Here is an 18,820-nt window from a genome sequence, read left to right on the forward strand (position 1 = left end):
AAGGCATGTACGGTAAACCCGGGGTTCCCAACTGGGGGGCATCTGCCTCCCGGAGGACATCTGGCTGTGCCTCGGGACATTTCTGGTTGCTCCATCTAGAATGGGGGGGTGCTACTGCATCTGGTGGGTAGAGGCCAAGGATGCTGCTAAACAGCCTCGATGCACAGGACAGCCTCCACCGCGGCTACCCGGCCCCAAATGTCCACAGCGCTGCTGCAGAGAAACCCTGCTGGAAATGCAGGTCCCACTCAACGTTATGATTCTAGGATTTTTCCTTAATAATACAAGCTAAAATTTTTAAGCACAGTTTTTATCATGTGTTTCCAAAGAGGAAGCTGGGGTCTTACCTTCAAAATGAGGAGGTATTTAGATGTAAGTCATTTTATTATATATAAAGAGTTTTTTCCTGACTATGAAAGTAGTATCTGTTAAAATGCTCACTGTGGAAAACTTATGAAGCACAGAAATGAATAAAGATCATCCGTAAACACTGTTACGATTGTGGTATATTTCCTTTTATCGTTAAATATGGTAGCTGTTATGGAATATGTTCTGTTACACATGCTTTTGAAAAACTTAGCATTTTATCTTAAATATTTCTCCAATACAATTCTTTGCAATCAGTACTGCGCTGGATATATTTCCAGATTTTAAGGAACCATTCTGCATTCCCTTAAATCCCCATTTTTAAATGTTTTCATTTTTTACAATGAAAAATAATTTTAAATTTTATTGAATAACTACAAACAACCGTGTAATAACCACCTTTGTGCAGAGTGCCTTGCCCACACTTGAACTTTCTTAGAACCGATTCTTACGAGCAGAATTATATACCAACGCCATTTACTGCTACTGACATCTAACACCAAACTGTCTTCTAGAAGGACTCTGCCGATTTAACATTTCCCTTCACAGCCAGCATTCAGCAGCAGCTTTAAAACACTTCTTTAAAAAAAAAAAAATGTATGTATGGGCTGAGCAAGAAATACTCAGGAGTCCTTAAGGTGTCAAGGAGAAAAATTGCCTAGCTGATCTAAATTGTTAGATCGCTTTGGTCCTAAAGTACTGACGATAAATTAATTATCAGTGAACTATCAACAAATGATCAGCAAATCAAGACAACGTTAATTAAAAAGCTGATGATCTGTTGAACTGGTGACTCCTCGTCTGGGCTACGGGAAGCAGAAGGGGTTCCGACGCTGGCTGCTCGCGGACCAGCTATGCGCCTCGAAGGAACCCCGTCACTCCCGAGCCTCGCTTCCTCACCGCGCCAGGAGCAGGTGGGGCCTCCCCAGGGCAAGGACTGCCAACTCCTTCCTGAACACGCCGCCGCCCATGGAGACGCTGGTCTCAAACGCGTCTCCCCTCCTGCGTACCAGCCCACCGCGTGAAGCAGAGCCCCGCGTGGCAGCGGGCAGCCACAGGGCCCCACCATGCGACGGGCTATTGGACAGACCCTAACGTGGGGCCTGCTCCTGAGCTTCTGCTTGGACACAAAGTGTGTACGTTTGTGCAGGAGTCTCCCTCCTCCCTCACTTAAAGAATGTATTTTCAGAAATACTTTCTGAAAGAAGGTACTAAGAAATTCATGCGTATGGCTATTGACCACGTTTTTAAAGTCCAACACAACGCCCCAAATGAGCCGCCACGTTACCTAGGGCGACTTATTCTCAGTATCTTAGTGGAGGGAGAAGGCATTCTTTATCCCGCTGAAGAGAATGATTAGGCAACGCTTGCTGCGTGAGGACACAGCACCCAGGACACAACACACACAGGGGATACTTACGAGGCCGTGGTCCACTCGGAAAAACGCCATTTGACAGGGTTTATTCAAAAGATTAGAAAAAGCAATGAAGGCATCTGCAGTATCTAAGTTCAAGATCAACACGGCCGCTATAAAGGACATGCCCTGAACCTGAGAGGAGAAGAGAAAGGGGCGTTAAACGAACGGCAGCCGCCACAGTCAGAGCAGCTCTTCCATCTTATTGAAAGAGGAACCCAAGCACCCTCACGCTGGAAGGTCCCACACTGCGCCCACCCATCGCCACCCACCAGAGGCTGGACCGACAGCCTCATGGATCCCGGCCCGCCCTGACTCGGAACCAGCGCCCTGGCGCGCCAGCCGCCTGTGTGAGCTCCTTCAGTCCCACCCCTAACACGTGGGAAACCGTAACCGCCCCCACCTCTGCATTTGACACGCTGCCCTGCAGAATGTACAGCTTCCTGGTGCCGCAGAAATGTACGTCTGAGCGAACACGTCACTCTTTCTAAAGCCATGCATGCACACGTCTGCTAAGCCACAGAAACGTCAGCAGCATAGCTTTAAAAACTGTTATTGCTAAAAGCTTTCCTGATTTAACGCTGAGAAAAAAAAATCACATGCAAAAAATGAAAATCAAACCCAGTTAAAATGTAGTCAATGCCACAGAGCGGCCATGTCAGCTCCATTTCTCTACGAGGAAACTGAGGCAAGTCATTTACCGTGAGACTTTCCATACCCAACAAAAAATGGCGTCCAACCCGACATCCGCACCTACGACGTGCCGGGCAATACTGTGACTTTCTAGAGGAGAACATTATAAAGTATTGGAAAAGTTCACTTACATAACCCACATCCGGTCGGTAACAAGTGTAAGCGCCCAAAATGCTGTGCAACATGTCGTGGTACGGGCCACCCTACAGGGACCAACACACCAAAGACATGCGTCAGCCGTGTTAGTGCTTGGGTGATGGATGTCGCCGCCACCAGGCACACCTGCTGTTTCTGAGCAGACCTCGTGGCCAAGCATTATTAAGCAGCTCGGTGCGTAGCGCGTGACTGGACAAACGCTGTCTACCGACCCACAGCTGACCAGGTCATCTGTAGCTCCGCCTACGAAGCTGCGCTGAGCTGGTGGGCCAGGTGTGAGCCCTGCGCTAGAACAACTCCCTTAGCTTGGCTGCTGCTGTGTGACTGCAGTTCCCCGGCAAGTTCAGCAGGGGACCAGGTACCCAGGCTCTTCAGAGCCGGTGCATGCCCACAGGCGCTCTGCCCCCCCACCCCCGGCACGCCCCCCTCCTGACCACCCTTTCTGCCTCCTTTGCCCTAACGGCCACTGTCTGGGTTTCTTTTGTATTTTTCAGCATGGCAGGTGCAGGAGATACCCTCTAATTCTTAAGTCCTAATAGCTACCTTTTTATTCTAAGCATTCTCCAGCTCTTCCATCCCTCCAAGATTTCCATTTGTTCCTGTAACTTCTTCCAAAAATTTAATTTTGGAATTTCTTTTTCCTAACTGAGCACAGAGGTGCCTCGCACTGATGCTAACGTGTCTGAAGACACGGAGCTGACGGGCTCAGCCCACGTCACATGCTCACTGTGCACGTCCGCCGTGTGGCTACACGAGAATGCCATGGCCCAGCCATCCCATCCTGACGTATAAAAAGAAGAGGCACTTTCGAATCACAGAGGGACAAAAGCAAACAGCAATGGAAAGGTAAAAAGACGACATCCAGGGCTAAGCGGGTAAGAGAAGGGGGGACAAGGAGGGACCCTGCAGTAGCATCAAATGTCCACCCGAGGATTAGTGTCGACTGTCACCAAGTGAAATCTGGTCTAAGGCCAAATGAGAAGAAAGCAAAAGCACTATGCTGAGCTTCCCTTAAAGCTACACGTTCTTAACTTACAAGATTTCCCACCACCCTTCTGATTACGTCCCTCTAACTTTGGGGCTAAATGGCCTTTGTTTGGTGAAAATATGGTGCCAGCAGATGGCAGTTCCTTATTTTAAACGTCCTTAACTTGCTCTGGACATTTCATAGTTTCCCCACACACCCCCCCCTTTGATGTTTTCAATACCGCCCATTTATGAAATCTAGAACTTTGGGAACCACAGACTGAGAGAGACACGCCCGAAGGAAGCCAGAGCAAAGAGGAAAGCTAATTGTCCCCAGCCTCACCCGAAAGAGATCCCTAAAGCTCTCCTCCTCTTCTGAACACGTCTTTCGGCACCAAGTTAATCACCCGGTGACTCTCAAAGTCAGTGATGCCGAACCCCCAAGAGATGTTCCATGGAAAACATTCTGGGGCCTGGGTCTGGGAAAGGCTGGACCTCGGTGCCCACAGGGTGCAAGCACCCTCTCAGACTCTGTCCCAGTTCTGTGACAGCCCTTCCTGGCTACACTCCAAGTGTGTCTCAAAGCTCTGCCCTTACACTCTCTTTCCTCCAGAGCAGGGACTGCCCTGCAGCTGGTTCCTACCTCAAACAGAGCAGCCACCAGTTAGTTAGTAGGGTCCACGGAATTGAGCTGTATCCTCTCTGTTCATTCCTTTAGCGAGGTTCCCTCTCCCAAAAGGAAATGGGGATTCCCTGAACCATAAGCTGTTTGATGCTTCCATTCTGGTCCTCCTTCTGCCTGGAATGTCTTTCCCATTCTCTGGTCAGGCTGTCAATTCAAACCTAGTCCAACCACAGCCCAAGAGCCACTTCCTCAGTGACAGCATGCCTGATGCCTCACCCCTGACCTCTCCCAGCTGCTGTACGTACTACCAGGAGAGCACCTGGGACACGCCACATTTTTGAAAAGCCCAGCTGTGTCTAAGCTCTGCACCTCCTGGCTCACTCTAGGTGGGCGCTAACTGATCTGCTGTAATTTATTCCACTGTCCTTTACTGGTTACCTAGTATGTACAAGGCATGTTGCTAGAAACAGGGGCATGACAGAATCAGATTGGGTATTCCTAAGTCATATTAAATATTTGTTGGAAAGGATCAGTTACCCTTATTTTTAAAAGTCTAACTGTATTAACAAAGGACCCTCCCTCCCAACAAAAATCCCTAGTACTTTTCAAACTTGATTACAAATACATGCAATTTGACATCTGTGAATTTTAGACAAAACATACTTAGAGCAACAAATCACTGCCACCACCTACTTGCTGGAAAATGCAGAGATTAGGGAATGTTCTGGAAATGTCCAGTTTAATTAGCTCCAGACTGGCTTCTCTGTCTGCTGCTGAAAAACCAGCATCTGTCAAAAGATCAAGAGTCATCACACCTCTCAGAGGTGAGTGTGTGGAATAAGTGCGAGGCTTAGAACTTTTACAAGAATGAAACAAGGGAAGGAAGTTCCTCAGAAGCACACGAGCCTAATTACAACTTGAACCAACAGGATCAACAGTTTGTAGGATTTCTTGCTTTAAGAGTAAAAATCTCAGAGCACCATCTAATGTTAGCTCATCATCAGACATTTTCTAGAGTCTGAAATCAAAATCTAATTTGAAATTACCTTTTATCAACGACTGTCAGTGGAAGTAAGGGCAAGTCAGGGAACAGACACAAATGAATTCCAGGCACAGAAAACACCAAAAGAATCATTATTTAATCCAGAACATCACTGGTATGAACGTAGAATATGTGTGGGTTACCGCAGTATAACACTCGTGTACTATTTCTAACAAATAATTATGAATAACTTGCTTTATATTTTTAAAATTCCAATACCACACAGACAGTATTAAAAAAGAGCGGCAAAAAAGATACTAGTTAACCAACAGGAGTAATCATAACCATTCTCGTGTGTCCCAGAAAATCCTAAAAGCATAACCTAGGAAACGCAGTGTTCTTCTCTCTTTGGAAGTAGCTCTGATGCTCTTATATAAACCAACACTCAAGCAATCCCGGGTGCCAGGCCACTGTACATCACTGAGCAGTGAATAAAGGAGAAGATATCGGTCATGACCAGCCCTCCAGCATGCTAGGACACTAACAAGTCTCAGGAACTCGTATAATCTTTCTTATAAAAGTTTTCTTCTTTAACCTGTTTGATCTAAAAACTCCCTTTTCGGGGATTCCCTGGCGGTCCAGCGGTTGAGGACTCGGCACGTTCACTGCTGTGGCCAGGGTTCCATCCCTGGTCAGGGAACTGAGATCCCGCAAGCTGCTCTGCGTGGCCAAAAAATAAAAATTAAAAAAATCCCCTTTCCCATGAAGCTTTTATAAATTTGCACCAACCACTACTTCAGTTAAGTAAACCTTCCTCGTCATGTACTAAATAATGATACGCGTAACTGATCAAAGGAGCCCGCCGGGGTTAGCGCCATGTATACCTTCGTTCTCCACTTCAGAGCCTCCCGTGCTAAAGCACCGCCACCGCTCCTTGGCTCGGGCAAGACAGATGTCAAAGAGCTCTGGAAGAGAAGCCTTTGGGTAAGTGTCACGTGCACACATGTCTCCTCAGAAACACAAGACACTGCTGCCTCGTTCAAATATTTACAGTTCAACTACACACCACAGGCTTATTACAGCTACTAAAACGATCCCCCCAACTTAGCCAGAAGGTACTTCTATTGTCTATAGACATCACTATATACAAAGAAATACATAAAATGCCTCCATGCCTGGTATTCACTCTGTTACACAACCCACCCAGAAAGCGATATTGTTTTGATGTGTTTGTGAGTCTCTCGCCTTACTAGACTGTGAGCTCCTTGGGGTAAGACCATGAGGGTCTCTCATTCATGTCTGTATCCAGAGCAAATAGCTCTGGGATTGACACAGATCAATATAATCAATGAATATCTGACTGATGAAGAAAGGGAGAAACAAGCAGAAAGCCCAGAACAAGCAAAAAATCTGGTTTCAAATAAAGACAAGATGGAACCGCTACCCCCTGGCCCAGTCTTCCTGAACTTCATTCCTGAAAGTGGGAGAGGGGTGCAAGCAACACAGGCAGAGGTTTCAAAAAATAAGGATGCTTGGTGGCAGAGACGTATCAAGACAGGTCTCTCACAAGACAGCTTCCAAATCTCTCCATATTCAGAACTTATTTTTTCAGTAATTCTTCTCTTTGGGTAGTTAGGCAACAGTTAAATAACTCACACTCACAAATCTCACTTTTATACCCAGACTGCCAGGGGTATAGCCGTGCCCCACTCCTCCTGAAAGACGGAACCCACAGAGAGAGGCCTCCCAGGCCTCTGCTGGCCCACCCGTCCGGTGGGTGCCTCCCACGCCGCCCAGCCATCGGTTGCCCTGGATCACGAACGATCACTAGTCAATCACTAAGACTTTAATTGCAGCTACCCAGAGAATTTCGACCACTTTATTTTCTCCATCAATACTTCTGGAAAATAAAGCAGAGCACATCTGCCTTCCAGACAGTATGTGCTATTTTTTTAAATACAAGGTAAATTCTAGTAACACTGTTGTGTTCCAACAAGCTAAATTTTGATTAATGGCCTTCTTCTAACCTTGTGAAGGATCTGATTTACAATCTACACTAGTCTGCAAGGGCAGTACAACTATGAAATATAACTTCATACTAACATCATCACCTGGAAGGACTGCATGCATCTTAACTCAAATGCTTATGGAACAAATCTGGAGGTGTGCTGAGCTGGAGGCTAGAGGGTCTGGGAAACTTCCGCCCACTCCCAGTTTCCAGGAGGTGGGCTTAGCTTTGCTCATTTTGGCAGGAGGTGGAGGAAAACAACTGTGTGGCCCCTGACCACTGGGAACAACTTTCCAAATGAGGTTATCTGACAGTTAAAGCACAGATGCTGGCAGCCTCAGGGTAAAATGGGTCAAAGTGTCAGTTTTTAAAACACCCGCATGGTTTTACTGGCGTGTGTCTGTGGGGGGAGAGGGAGTTAGAACAGTGAACACACCTTCTTTCCAGACGAAGCTTCAAAGTACAAGGCTGACTTCCCAAAGAGTGAAGTTTAACAGTACGATTAGGTTGACCTTCAGTGAGTTTCCAACTGCACAGCCACAAAAAGAGCAAAACCATGGGGCTTCCAAATCGCAACACAGGCTTCAGAGTCAGCCAGTGGCTGACTTTCTCAGTAGGGAAATAAGGTCAACAATACCTGCCCCTCAGACCGCTGCCAATGTTAACTAAGATGCGAGTAAAGAACCTAATCCGATGCCAGGCCTCAACAGCAGACTTCAAGATCATCTGTGTTGTCACATTGGCTTGAATATGCAGCAAAAGAAGGACCCAATAAGGTGGCACTCATTCATTCATTCATTCAGCAAATACTTCCTGAGGGCCTGACTGCACAGAGAGCTGTGCTGGGCTCGGGTGACAGAAAGGAAAGCATGACAGGTGAGGCCCCAGCTTCCTGAGCATCAATTCTATGGGGGCAACTGACACTAGGCAGCTAATTATACAAGAAAGACACAATGTAAATAAAACGAGCCAATATCAAAATTTAGACAAACTTTCAAGGCATGTGACTGATTAATTAGCCATTTAGCCTGATATACGATGATGATACGGTCTATGAAGGATTTTAATTTAAATAAAATCAGTGCAGCCAACAGTGAGCACCAAAAATTAAACACACACACACAGAGTTCCCTGCATTACATCCAACTGGTGTAGAGTTGTTGATACAGTTTAGAAATTTTCAAGAACAGGGACTGAGATAAATGGTCATCCATTTCTCCAAACATCTACTTCCAGGGAAGCTGCGGAAAAACCATTTCCACAAGGTAAATGCTATCCATCTTCTCACGTACAGATGTTAAGTTTGGGGCAGGTAAGGATTAGCCAAAAAAATGCAACTTTGAGGAGATCACAATGAAAGGAAACCAGTCCCCATTCACCCAACCAGCTGTCATTACTCAAGACGGAGCACACTGCCGGGCAAGGCTACCACTGCACGTGGTGAGATCAGCACCTGACAAAATAAAAATTACAATAACGACACGAGCCCGAGCCACACAGAGAAGACACAAATCAATCTACTTTAAACTCAGGGGCCTTCAACAGGGTGAAAACTGCCACCACCAACTCCACAGCTGGGCACTGATACAGAGAAGACAAGGAAGGCGCTCTTGTCCTGAGCAGCTTAGACGGCAGACAGGGAGGAAGAGGGAAAAAGGAAGGATTACCATTTCTTCAGCACTTAATTGTAAGTCTATGAGCTCCTAGCGTCAGTTTCACCCTGGCTCACAGCCTGCAGAGCGCTGGGCGGAGAGGGGAGTGAACCAGTGAACACACTGGTGGAGGAGAAGCACACCCAAACTGTATGAGTGCGTATGGCGGGACAAACAGCCCTAAGAAAGGAGGGTACAGAGCTCGCCTCCCTCTGGTCTCAAGCTACTAGACCCTCAAGGACCCAGTCCTAGCACAGTATGCTGTCCCCTCTAAGGTGCTGATTTATAAGATGCCTAGGGAAAAAAAAGAGTCACAAAAAACCGGAAGTACCCCAGATACAGCACCTCCACAGAAAGAAACATCCTTCCCTTCCACTTTCACGTCTCCATCAAGGCTCACTTTCTGCAGGACTCTGAGAAGAGATCCGAACATGGCTCAGCCCACTAAGGCTTTGAGCCCCACGTATGCTCCCCACGTACTCAGGGAAGGTGACAGCTATCAGGAAGAAGGCGGGCGTCCGCTCTCAACTGACACCAGATAACTGTAGCACCCAGGAGTGAGCCCCGGCTCCCCACCGGCTCCGCTCCTGGAAGACACACTTACCTGGCCTCTCCGAAGACACAGCGGCGTGGCGATGGCTGCCTTTCTTCCTAATGGGGAAAATGGGACAGGAGAAGCCACAGGACCCAGGGGTGGACTCCCCAGGCCTAGGGTCATGCAAGCCACTCACCGTGGGTGATGTTTAACTCGTTGCCAATGGCTAAGCTCCAGACCTTGCCTCTCACGCTGGGAGGGATTCCCTGCCACCATAAATCTCGAACTTTCCTAGAGCACCACCTGGACAAAAACGGAAGCATGAGTTTATGAGTTTGTTCTCAGTGACGAAATGTTTGTCTACCCACGTGCTTAACCCCAAACCACAAAAGCGGGGGAGGCACAGTCGTTATGTCACAGCCCCTGGCCTCAGGGAGCTTACAGTCCACCATTCCAGACAGACAGACCAGGAGGTCGACGGCTACCTTCCACTGGGTCACTGCTGTGCCAGGTGTGCCACAGGCACTGCACACGCAGAGATGGGCGCCACAAACCAGGAGCCCAGAGCGCTACTGTGGAGCCAAATTCTCAGTGACCAGTAGCAGTGGAAGCAGAGGAAGGGTGGAAAGGACGTTCTGCACAGAAAGCACAGCAACGAGAAACAAGCCGGCCTGCTCCGGGAACGGCAGGCAGCTGGGCACGGTGTGCAGAGCCAGCAGGCGCTGCCGCAGAGCTGCCGATGGAGGGCAGGCCCCAGGGGGCCTCGAGAAGGGAGCCCGAGGGCACAGCCGCCAGCCTCTGCACAGCTGCACACACACAGCTGAAGCGCTCAGGCAAGGCAACTCTAACGGCAGGACAGCTCTGCTAACTCAGAATATTAGGAACTGCAGAGTCGCTGAGGTCTGCTGGTCACAATGAACACACACTGCTGACAGACTGGGACAGACATAAAGGTGCCAAAGGCTCCCAACACGGTGCTCCTCGGCACAGCGCAGAGGGGAGAGCACGGGCTGACGCTGCAGAAACCGGGGCTGCAGCCCCATAACACCCTTAGCTGGGGAACCCGGAGCAAACTCCTTCTCCTCTCACTATCATTCTCCCTAAACCAAGATGACGGAACCTTCCCCCTGACCCCCAAGGGCTGCTGTGAGGATTAAGTGGGACAAACCAGAAAGGTGCCCGGCACCCAGCTGGCGGTCATTAAGCGGCAGTTCCTGTATGAATGCACGCGTCTGGACCACATCAAGCATCAGTCAATGTAGGGTGGGCCAGGGCTCTGCAGCCACACAGGGAGTCAGTCCAAGGGTTCTGAGGACCTTAACTCTTGTTACTGGGCCCCACTGCCCAGAAAAGCAGGCTCTGGGCACAGCGTGTGTTCCCCGTGCAGAGCCTCAACAGGGCGATCTCTGCTCCCCCCGGACCCCACCTCCACAGTGGGAGTGAGTAACACCCAGGTAAGTGCCAGAAGCAAGTCCCCAACAACCTGACACACGGTTCAGGTTGGAAGAGAGAAAAAGGAAACTGGCGTCCAAGCTCCCCCAGCTCCTGCTGATAGGGGGAGGCCCAAAAGGAGGCACCAGCCTCTGTGCGTGGCTCCAAGACTGCTGTCCAGACACCGGCCCCTAACCATTCTGACCACGCACGAGGAAAGACCTACAGCTGTCCCTCAGACGTGAAGGAGACAACAGTGCCGGACTCTACTGTGTGCCGGCTACCGGGGGCTGTCACCAAAGCACACCCGGCGCCCCTCCTCAGACAGGACAACAGAAACTTGAGCAGACAGATGCAGTGTACCCAGCGGGGTCCTCTACAGGCACCTGGAGCCAGGGCGAGGGCAGGAAAGGCTTCTCCAAGGAAGACTGAGCTTTAAAGAACAAAGTGTTAACCGAATGAGGAGATACAGGGCAAGAGCACTCGATGCAGAGGGAATGGAACATGCAAAGGCCCTGAGGCTCCCTAAGGAAAGGGCACTGTCCAAGCAAAGGAGAGATGAAAGGTGAGGCTACAGGGAAAGGGACGTGCTGTCCCACGAAGGGTCCTGTCGGCTAAGCCAAGCAATTCCAATTTTACACCGAGAGTCACAGGAAGTCACTGACATGTAAAGTATGGAAGTGACGCAGATTCGTGCCTTAGAAGATCCCTCTGGCTGCCGAGCAGAAGACAAGTGGAAGGGGCGGGAGGGGAGCTGTCACAGTACCAGGTGAGAAACGGCAAGGGCTGCACCAAGGCAGAGGAAGGAGACTCTGTGCAACTTAACCTTATCAGATAATTTCATCAGGGGCTGTGAGAGGAGCTACAATTAATACAGCTGCTTCCCCTGAATTCTGCAAAGACGTGTAGCGTCTAGAGAGCTTACATTGTTTCCCAGTTAGGCAAAATCTCATTATTCCAAGTGAGGACAGCATTTCCAATACTTTCTTCTAATCTGCATCTTTCTTCCAGCTGCTTTTTTCTCCTCTGGGCTTCTTTCAGCTCTAGAAATCACAGTTAAAAGAAGGAAACATCTATTAACTGATATCCACTGATTTCAAGCTAGGTGACTTTTCTCAAAGAGCCAGGCTGCAAAAACACCAGGAAGAGGGCAGTGAAGTAGAGCACTGAGACCTGACCTCTTCCGAGACTCATTTCACACCTTACGGAGTTTAGAAAGCTTAGGCGTTATCCACCTTTTAGTAAGCTTTTCTGTAACGTAATACAGTATAACATATAAACAGAAAAGTATACAAATAAGAACCTAACGAAATTATCACAAAATAGACAAACCCATGAAACTACAGCCCCAGTCAAAAGACCGAACAGGAACAGACACACCAGAAGCCTCTCTGTGCTCGCCTCACCCTTTCCAATGGAACCTGCAACTTCACTTCTCACAGCTTAAGAATAACTCTTAGGGTATAACAGCAACTCTGAGAAATACCATGCATTTTCATTTATATATACACTTTTTGTGGTAAAATACACAAAACATAAAATTTCCCATTTTAAGTGTACACCCAGTGGCGTGAAGTATATTTCGCATTGTTACGCAACCATCACCACCGTCCATCTCCAGAACTTTTTCATCTTCCCGAACTGGAACTCTCTCCCCACGAAACACTAACTTCTCACCCCCCGACACACACACCCCGCCCTGCTCCCCAGCCCCCGGCAACCTCCACTCTACTTTCTGTCTCTATGAATCTGACTCTTCTAGATACCTCATATAAGTGGAAGCACACAGCATTTGTCCTTTTGTGTCTGGCTTATATCACTTAGAATAATGTCTTCAAGCTTCATGTTAAGAGTGTGTCAGAATTTCATTCCTTTTTAAGGCTGAATAACATTCCATTGTACAGACAGACCACGTTTTACTATACATACTTTTTAAACATCTAAGAATCATAGGGTTTTTAGGTGTCACAAGGCACTCTGTCAAATCCCATCACATCTTCTTGTAAATAAGGAAAACTGAGCCCACAGACAGAAAGAGATCTGCCTCTCCAGCATCACTGGCTAAAGCTTTCTGCAGCCTAGTACTTTTATCCTACACAGTCTCTTTCCTTGTGTAAATTCAAAGTGCTATTACCTTGAATGAATTAACCAGGAATAAGTAGTTAGTAGAAACATACGTTTTTGATGAAAATTATAAATCTCAAAATATTAAATAAAGCATTCACCAAAGTTCAGGTTCTACAGCTCCATCAGGTAAAGAGAAAATATCCACAAAGACACAAAATCTTGTGCTGACTTACATAACCAAACACATGTGAGCTCCATTACCTCGTTTTTTGGCCTGAACCACCATTTCTTCATACTGTTGCCTGTGTTTCTGAGCTTCTTCAGCTGGCTTCGCCGGGAGATTTCTTGATAGAAAAGAAATGATTTTTCACCATTTTAAATACTAAATAAGAGAAACTTGAAGCATCATTTACTAACAAATGAAAAGCTCAAAGACCAAAACCACATTTGTTAGATGATAAAGACGCAGCTCTTTCATAAACTAAAAATATTTTTTTACGAAAGTATTAAAATAAGCTCATTTTTAAAAACTTGGAGTCTAAAGATTAGCAGAAAGAAGAAAATAGCAATTAACCATAACTCCAATGGAGATAAACACTTAATCTTTGGGTTTTTTTTTTTCACCCCAGTCTCCAAAGAAACTTTGATTTGACCACATCGCACGAATACAATAATTGTCAACAGTTACCCTTGAAGTAGAGTACCCTAACGGCATATGTTATTGATACATCTATGTATGAATATATTCCCTGGCCAGTTTTTTTAAGTAAGTTTCATACTAGCTATGTGGTTCATCTCATTTATACACACACACACACACACACACACACACACACACACACACACAGATTCATACAATAGTTCTAAACGACTAAATGTGCTATACAACTCTGAATCCCGGTTAAAAAAATAAAACGCATGTTCTCTTTCAGAAACGTGCTGGTGAATTTGCTGGTCCTTGAAAACTGGGAGGGCGGCAATGTCTGGCTGTCTGCGCACATCACAGTGTTTTTGCTGCAGGAGAACAGGGCACGGCTTCCCACAGCTCATGTTTTAGACAGCATTACAGGACGGATCCTCACAGTGCGGCGGCTTCTACCAATAATCTCTACCTACCTTCTGAATCCTCCATTTCAGGGTTTCTCTCCCCATCTACCCACACATCCACAATTTCCAAGGACCGAAAATTAACATCAGAAGACACATTTCTTCGCAGACTTCATCAATTTTAAATGTCAGGGTTGGCAGGGACCTTAGGGATCCTAGCCGAATGTTTTACAATCTCTCTTTTTCTTAAAAGCTGTGGACGGGCTTCCCTGGTGGCGCAGTGGTTGAGAGTCCGCCTGCCGATGCAGGGGACGCGGGTTCGTGCCCCGGTCCGGGAAGATCCCACATGCCGCGGAGCAGCTGGGCCCGTGAGCCATGGCCGCTGAGCCTGCGCGTCCAGAGCCTGTGCTCCGCAACGGGAGAGGCCACAACAGTGAGAAAAAGCTGTGGAATCTTTCTATTCAAATACAGTGTTCTATGGAAACTCGATGCTTAAATAGAGATAAGCTATGGCCTGGTACAATGGAGCAATCCCTTTCCCTTACTAAGGTCTCCAAACACGATCTACAAGCCCGTCATCAAAACCCATCTCTCCTCATCAGATGGATGGAAACCAGAGGCCCAGAGGGAAGGGAACTTGCTGGGATCACCCAGCCTGTTTTCTGCAGATCCCAAAGAACCAGTAGGCTAGTCCGGGAATTGTTCTACAATACTGGGGTGCCTCCAGAACACCCACTTTCGAGTATACTTCCTGGTGCTTCTTACCGTTACAAGCCAGTCTACAATTAATAACAGCTCCTTAAGCATCTGGAAATGCTAAATTAAAGTAAAAAATCACCTGAATGGAAAATCCTGATCAAAAACTTCTACGTTAAATGAAAGTTTTCCACATCAGTCATGCTATCATATAGAACACACGTTAGTGGAGGGAATGAAGAGGGGCCCCGCATTTTTAGTAAGTGACGTGCTAATTTTTCTTCCCCTTTTCTAATGAAAAGGTGACTAGCAAATGTACTTATCCCTGAAAACAAACTCTCCACAGACTCTTCTTCAGACTCACGCTGGTCTGTCTTCCAGGATGAGTGCGGTGGTGGAAAGAGGCTCAAAGTCAAGATGCTTCCTCACATTCTGCTTTGGAGAGGGTGGCCTGCTAGGTCGTCCAGCCTTGTCTTCATATTCCTAGGACAAAGAAACCAGGGATAACTCCAGGCCCGGCCAATTCTGATATTACGAAGCCCTTTTCAAAGTAAGCAAGGTGTTTTGTTGTGAAGTCCTTTAAGTCGATTTTGAGGATGATGCACTGAAAATATTCCTTGCTCTTTAAAAGGAAAAACTGCCCATGAAAGGGGTTCAGCTCTGCAGTTCAGGCCATCACGTTATGGGGACTGTGGGCTTCCCATACTGGTAGGGAAGTCACTAAGGATCTCATCATCCCAGCTGCTCCGCTAAGGGCCCGCAAACATCGACTCGGGTCTCCTAGGCTGCTTCTGGGTAAGAGGTGTGTATTCTGTCTTCTGGACACCATAAATTTGAACTGATTATTGCAGTGGTCACAGGGAAGCTCAGAGTCAGAGTGATAGCCAATTCTAGCATGCATCTGACCCCCACCCCTGGCTTCATCTCCCACTCCCACCCTAAATTTCTAATGCATTTCCTTTTACACCACAGCATTTTATCTATTTTTGTTTGCCTTTCAAACCTTTCCTGAAATGAGGATGGGCTTAAAAATTAAAAATCTTTTGCTTGAAGATGATGAAAGCTGTTTCATTTTCTTAAAGCAGAAACGTCAAGAAAGAAATTCTTTAACATCTTTGTGTGAAGCCATCACTGCAAGCTGTTACACGAATAATTGTGCCATGCCCTGGAAATCTACGAGCGGCCTCCACACTTCCAGGTCATTAATTCGTCCTATGAGCTGCAACCACAAAACCTCAGTCACACCTGGTGACCCACATTCCAAACACCCAACCAGCAGAGTTCAGGAGAGCCAAGTAATCTGTGCCAAAGAGTCCAGTTTCTGCAACTGTGTGTGTATGCGTGCCTGTGCATGTGTACCCTTAGCCCTCTGCAAAAAATAAAAAAACAGTGTTCTCTTGTTGCCTATTATAGACAAGGCTCTCAGGACCCTCCCTTAAGGGAAGGCAACCTAACTGGGAAGACAGGACAAACAACCCAGTAGTTTAAACTAAGATTTAAATAACCACTCCCAATACAATAGAAGTAGTATCAGGAGTGGAAAGTGATGACTTGCTAAATGAATTTTATTAACACTAGTTGTCAAGTGGGGTGTTACTGGTAAAATTATTCGGCAAGCGATTATTCTCTCAGCCAGGAAAGCCTACAGAGGCTTCTAAAAAGTTAAAAGAAAACATTTTTTCCTCAAAACCCACAAGCTATGAGAAGCGTGTGCACCAAGAAACAGGCGGGTGGGGCAGTTTCTGTATATCTGGATGTACAAGGTTAGATGTCTTAACATTGTTCACCCCGGTGTAAAATGGTTCCATTAAAATCTAAAACGACCTCCACTCACCCAAAGCGGAGAAAATGGACTCACTGTGTCATCCATTCAAACATCTGAGCACCTCCATGTGCCAAGCACTCAGCTGCAACTTCACATGCTACAACAGCCATCCCAAGTATCCTATGTAGCCATCAGATTCTACATACGTACCCAATGTAAAATCTTGTATTTTATAGGAAATCTACCAGAAGTTGTGTGCTGAGAAAGATTCTGAGGCACGCTGCATGTTAACAAGAATTGTTAGCGAACGCCCTGCAAGGTGCTACTTACTTGCTGATGCTGGTCTAGTGGGCTCTATGCCAAGGCCAAAGGTGCTGAGCCCCGAAGTCAGAGGTCCCAGCATGCGGATGCCCACCTCCACTGGCTTTGTGTGCTTTACACATAGTTTAACTTTATCTCCATAACGATCTCTATGGCAAGTGTCACCGCATTTGACAGGTAGGGCCACTGAGGTTCAGAGTGAAGTGACTTGCCCCCAAGTCCATAGCCAGCAAGGAGCCGGGCCTGCAGGACTCCCCACTCCGCCACTCTGCGCAGGCCCAACCTCTCCTGTGGATATACTCAACAAACAGGTGTGCAGTTCTGGAGGGAAAAGGCCAGGGCCTATTCGAGTTAAGTGTGGTCTTCGGGGCCAGACGGGCCTGGGAGCAAATTCAGATCCACCAGGAACTAGCTGTGACCCCCGGCAAAGCACAGCTTAGAATCCCTGCACCTCATTTCCACATCTGCAAAAAGGGAAACAGCACTTAGCAGAGAGGGCTGTCTAAGGAGTGGCAGAGGCTTGTGAAGCAGTCCGCACAAGCCTCTGGGTGCAGAGGAAGTGCTCCGTAAAGGCTGGCCCTGGCTGCCGTCTGCCATGACCCTTTTTCTCCTCGGGCTTGAAACCGTATAAGGCAGAAAAAATGCCCTATGGCCAAACAACAATCAAGGAGCCCTGCAAGGTCTGCAAAGAGCACAGATACGAAGACGCGTTGTAAAGTTAATTAAATGCCTTGACTTGTGATTTTAAAAAAATCAGTCTCTTCAGTTAGAGCTCGGAGGCTCCACCACAAACGGTAACAAGCAGCACAGTCGCAACGGGCCAAGCACTTTACACACACGGAATGGGCTCAACTTGCCCTTCACACTAGCTCCCCACAACCCCGAGAGAGGAGCTGCCATCAGGTGGAGGCCGGGCTGGGGCTGGAGGAGCTGGACCAGAGGCCAGCACCCTGGCTCTGCCCCTGCACTGCTCACCGCAGACTGCCACTCACTAGAATGCATGATCCAGTTTAATCATTTATATTCAGTCTAAATGAAGCTTTCAGCTATGACACAAACCTGTAATAGTGAATTAAGTGCAGATGCAAGTCAAATACTTATGTTTTAACCACACAGAGCCCCGCATGATTTAAAAAAAAGGAGGCCTGGCCTGTCCATACTTGAAATCCCAGGGAAAGCCTTTTCAAAATTCTAAATGGCATTTCAGAATACGAATGGCTTTGGAAATTGTTAACAGATCCTACTCCAGATGTAGTTCTCACACTGCTACCTAGAGGGGTCGACAGTAAGCTCATCTTCCAAGCCAGACAAACCAACTTCAGGAACAAGAAAGGGGACGATTCACTCTCAGGACAAACAACTTTCAGCTGTGAGTTACCAACACTGAGGTCAGCATGTGATATGGCAAGAGCTAGGGCTTTGGAAGCGAAAAGACTGAGTTCTAAATCTAAGTCCTGGCTCTGATTTGGGGCAAATCATCTTGCTTCTCTCTCGGCTATAAAACGGTAGCAACTGTGAAGACTCCTGTGATGATGAGATCACGAGACAAACATTTAACGGCTGCCCATAAAGTATGAGCCCTTTCTGTGTGCCAGGCAAATGGTGGGGTCGGCCCAGCCCCGGTGCAACTCATCGTTCCAAAGTTTCTTCTCCTCTTGGGGCCCTTATGGGATCAAGCTGAAGTCTCTTGGTTTAAACCAAGTAACAATACCATTCATTGCTGTGCTCATCAGAAGTCCTGCAGGCTCATCAGTATAAACCATCCATTCAAGGAACCACTACAGATTCCAACACGCCGCATAACCCTAGAGGGAATTTAGAACAGGGTTCTGCAAAGTTCTAGTGGCAAATCAGTTTTACTGGTCACGACAGTATTTTTTTTAAATCAAACAACACAAAAATACAGAGTGCACATAGTAAGGACAGTTTGTTTCAGTTCTGTACCTACTTACAGCTATGCCTTCTTGAGAGAAATGAGTCTCAACCTAAATTTTCTAACCCGGGGATGGGGCTGGGGTGTTGTGTCAGAATAAAAAGTTTACAAGTCACTAATTTAGAAGAGGTCACAGTCCCTGCCCAGAGTGGTGCTTGTATCC

The 18,820-nt window shown here is 47.2% G+C and overlaps 1 protein-coding gene across 6 annotated transcripts in view; it reads right to left on the reverse strand.

Moving 5' to 3' along the window:
* TBC1D14 (TBC1 domain family member 14) overlaps positions 1–18,820 on the reverse strand; it is a 102,376-nt gene that overhangs the window by 18,923 nt on the left and 64,633 nt on the right. For 5 of the 6 annotated variants that reach the window (XM_067735031.1, XM_067735032.1, XM_067735033.1 and 2 more), the window contains 8 exons: positions 15,003–15,121; positions 13,157–13,239; positions 11,754–11,871; positions 9,594–9,700; positions 6,087–6,167; positions 4,914–5,008; positions 2,605–2,676; positions 1,787–1,915 (listed from right to left, as the gene is read on the reverse strand). In XM_067735031.1, coding sequence (XP_067591132.1) covers positions 1,787–1,915; positions 2,605–2,676; positions 4,914–5,008; positions 6,087–6,167; positions 9,594–9,700; positions 11,754–11,871; positions 13,157–13,239; positions 15,003–15,121 — 804 coding nt within the window. The remainder of the gene's footprint in view (positions 1–1,786; positions 1,916–2,604; positions 2,677–4,913; positions 5,009–6,086; positions 6,168–9,593; positions 9,701–11,753; positions 11,872–13,156; positions 13,240–15,002; positions 15,122–18,820) is intronic. The other variant, XM_067735029.1, reaches the window with a different exon arrangement.

The sequence above is a fragment of the Pseudorca crassidens genome, chromosome 4 (genome assembly GCF_039906515.1).
Source record: "Pseudorca crassidens isolate mPseCra1 chromosome 4, mPseCra1.hap1, whole genome shotgun sequence".
Classification (NCBI taxonomy): Eukaryota; Metazoa; Chordata; class Mammalia; order Artiodactyla; family Delphinidae; genus Pseudorca; species Pseudorca crassidens.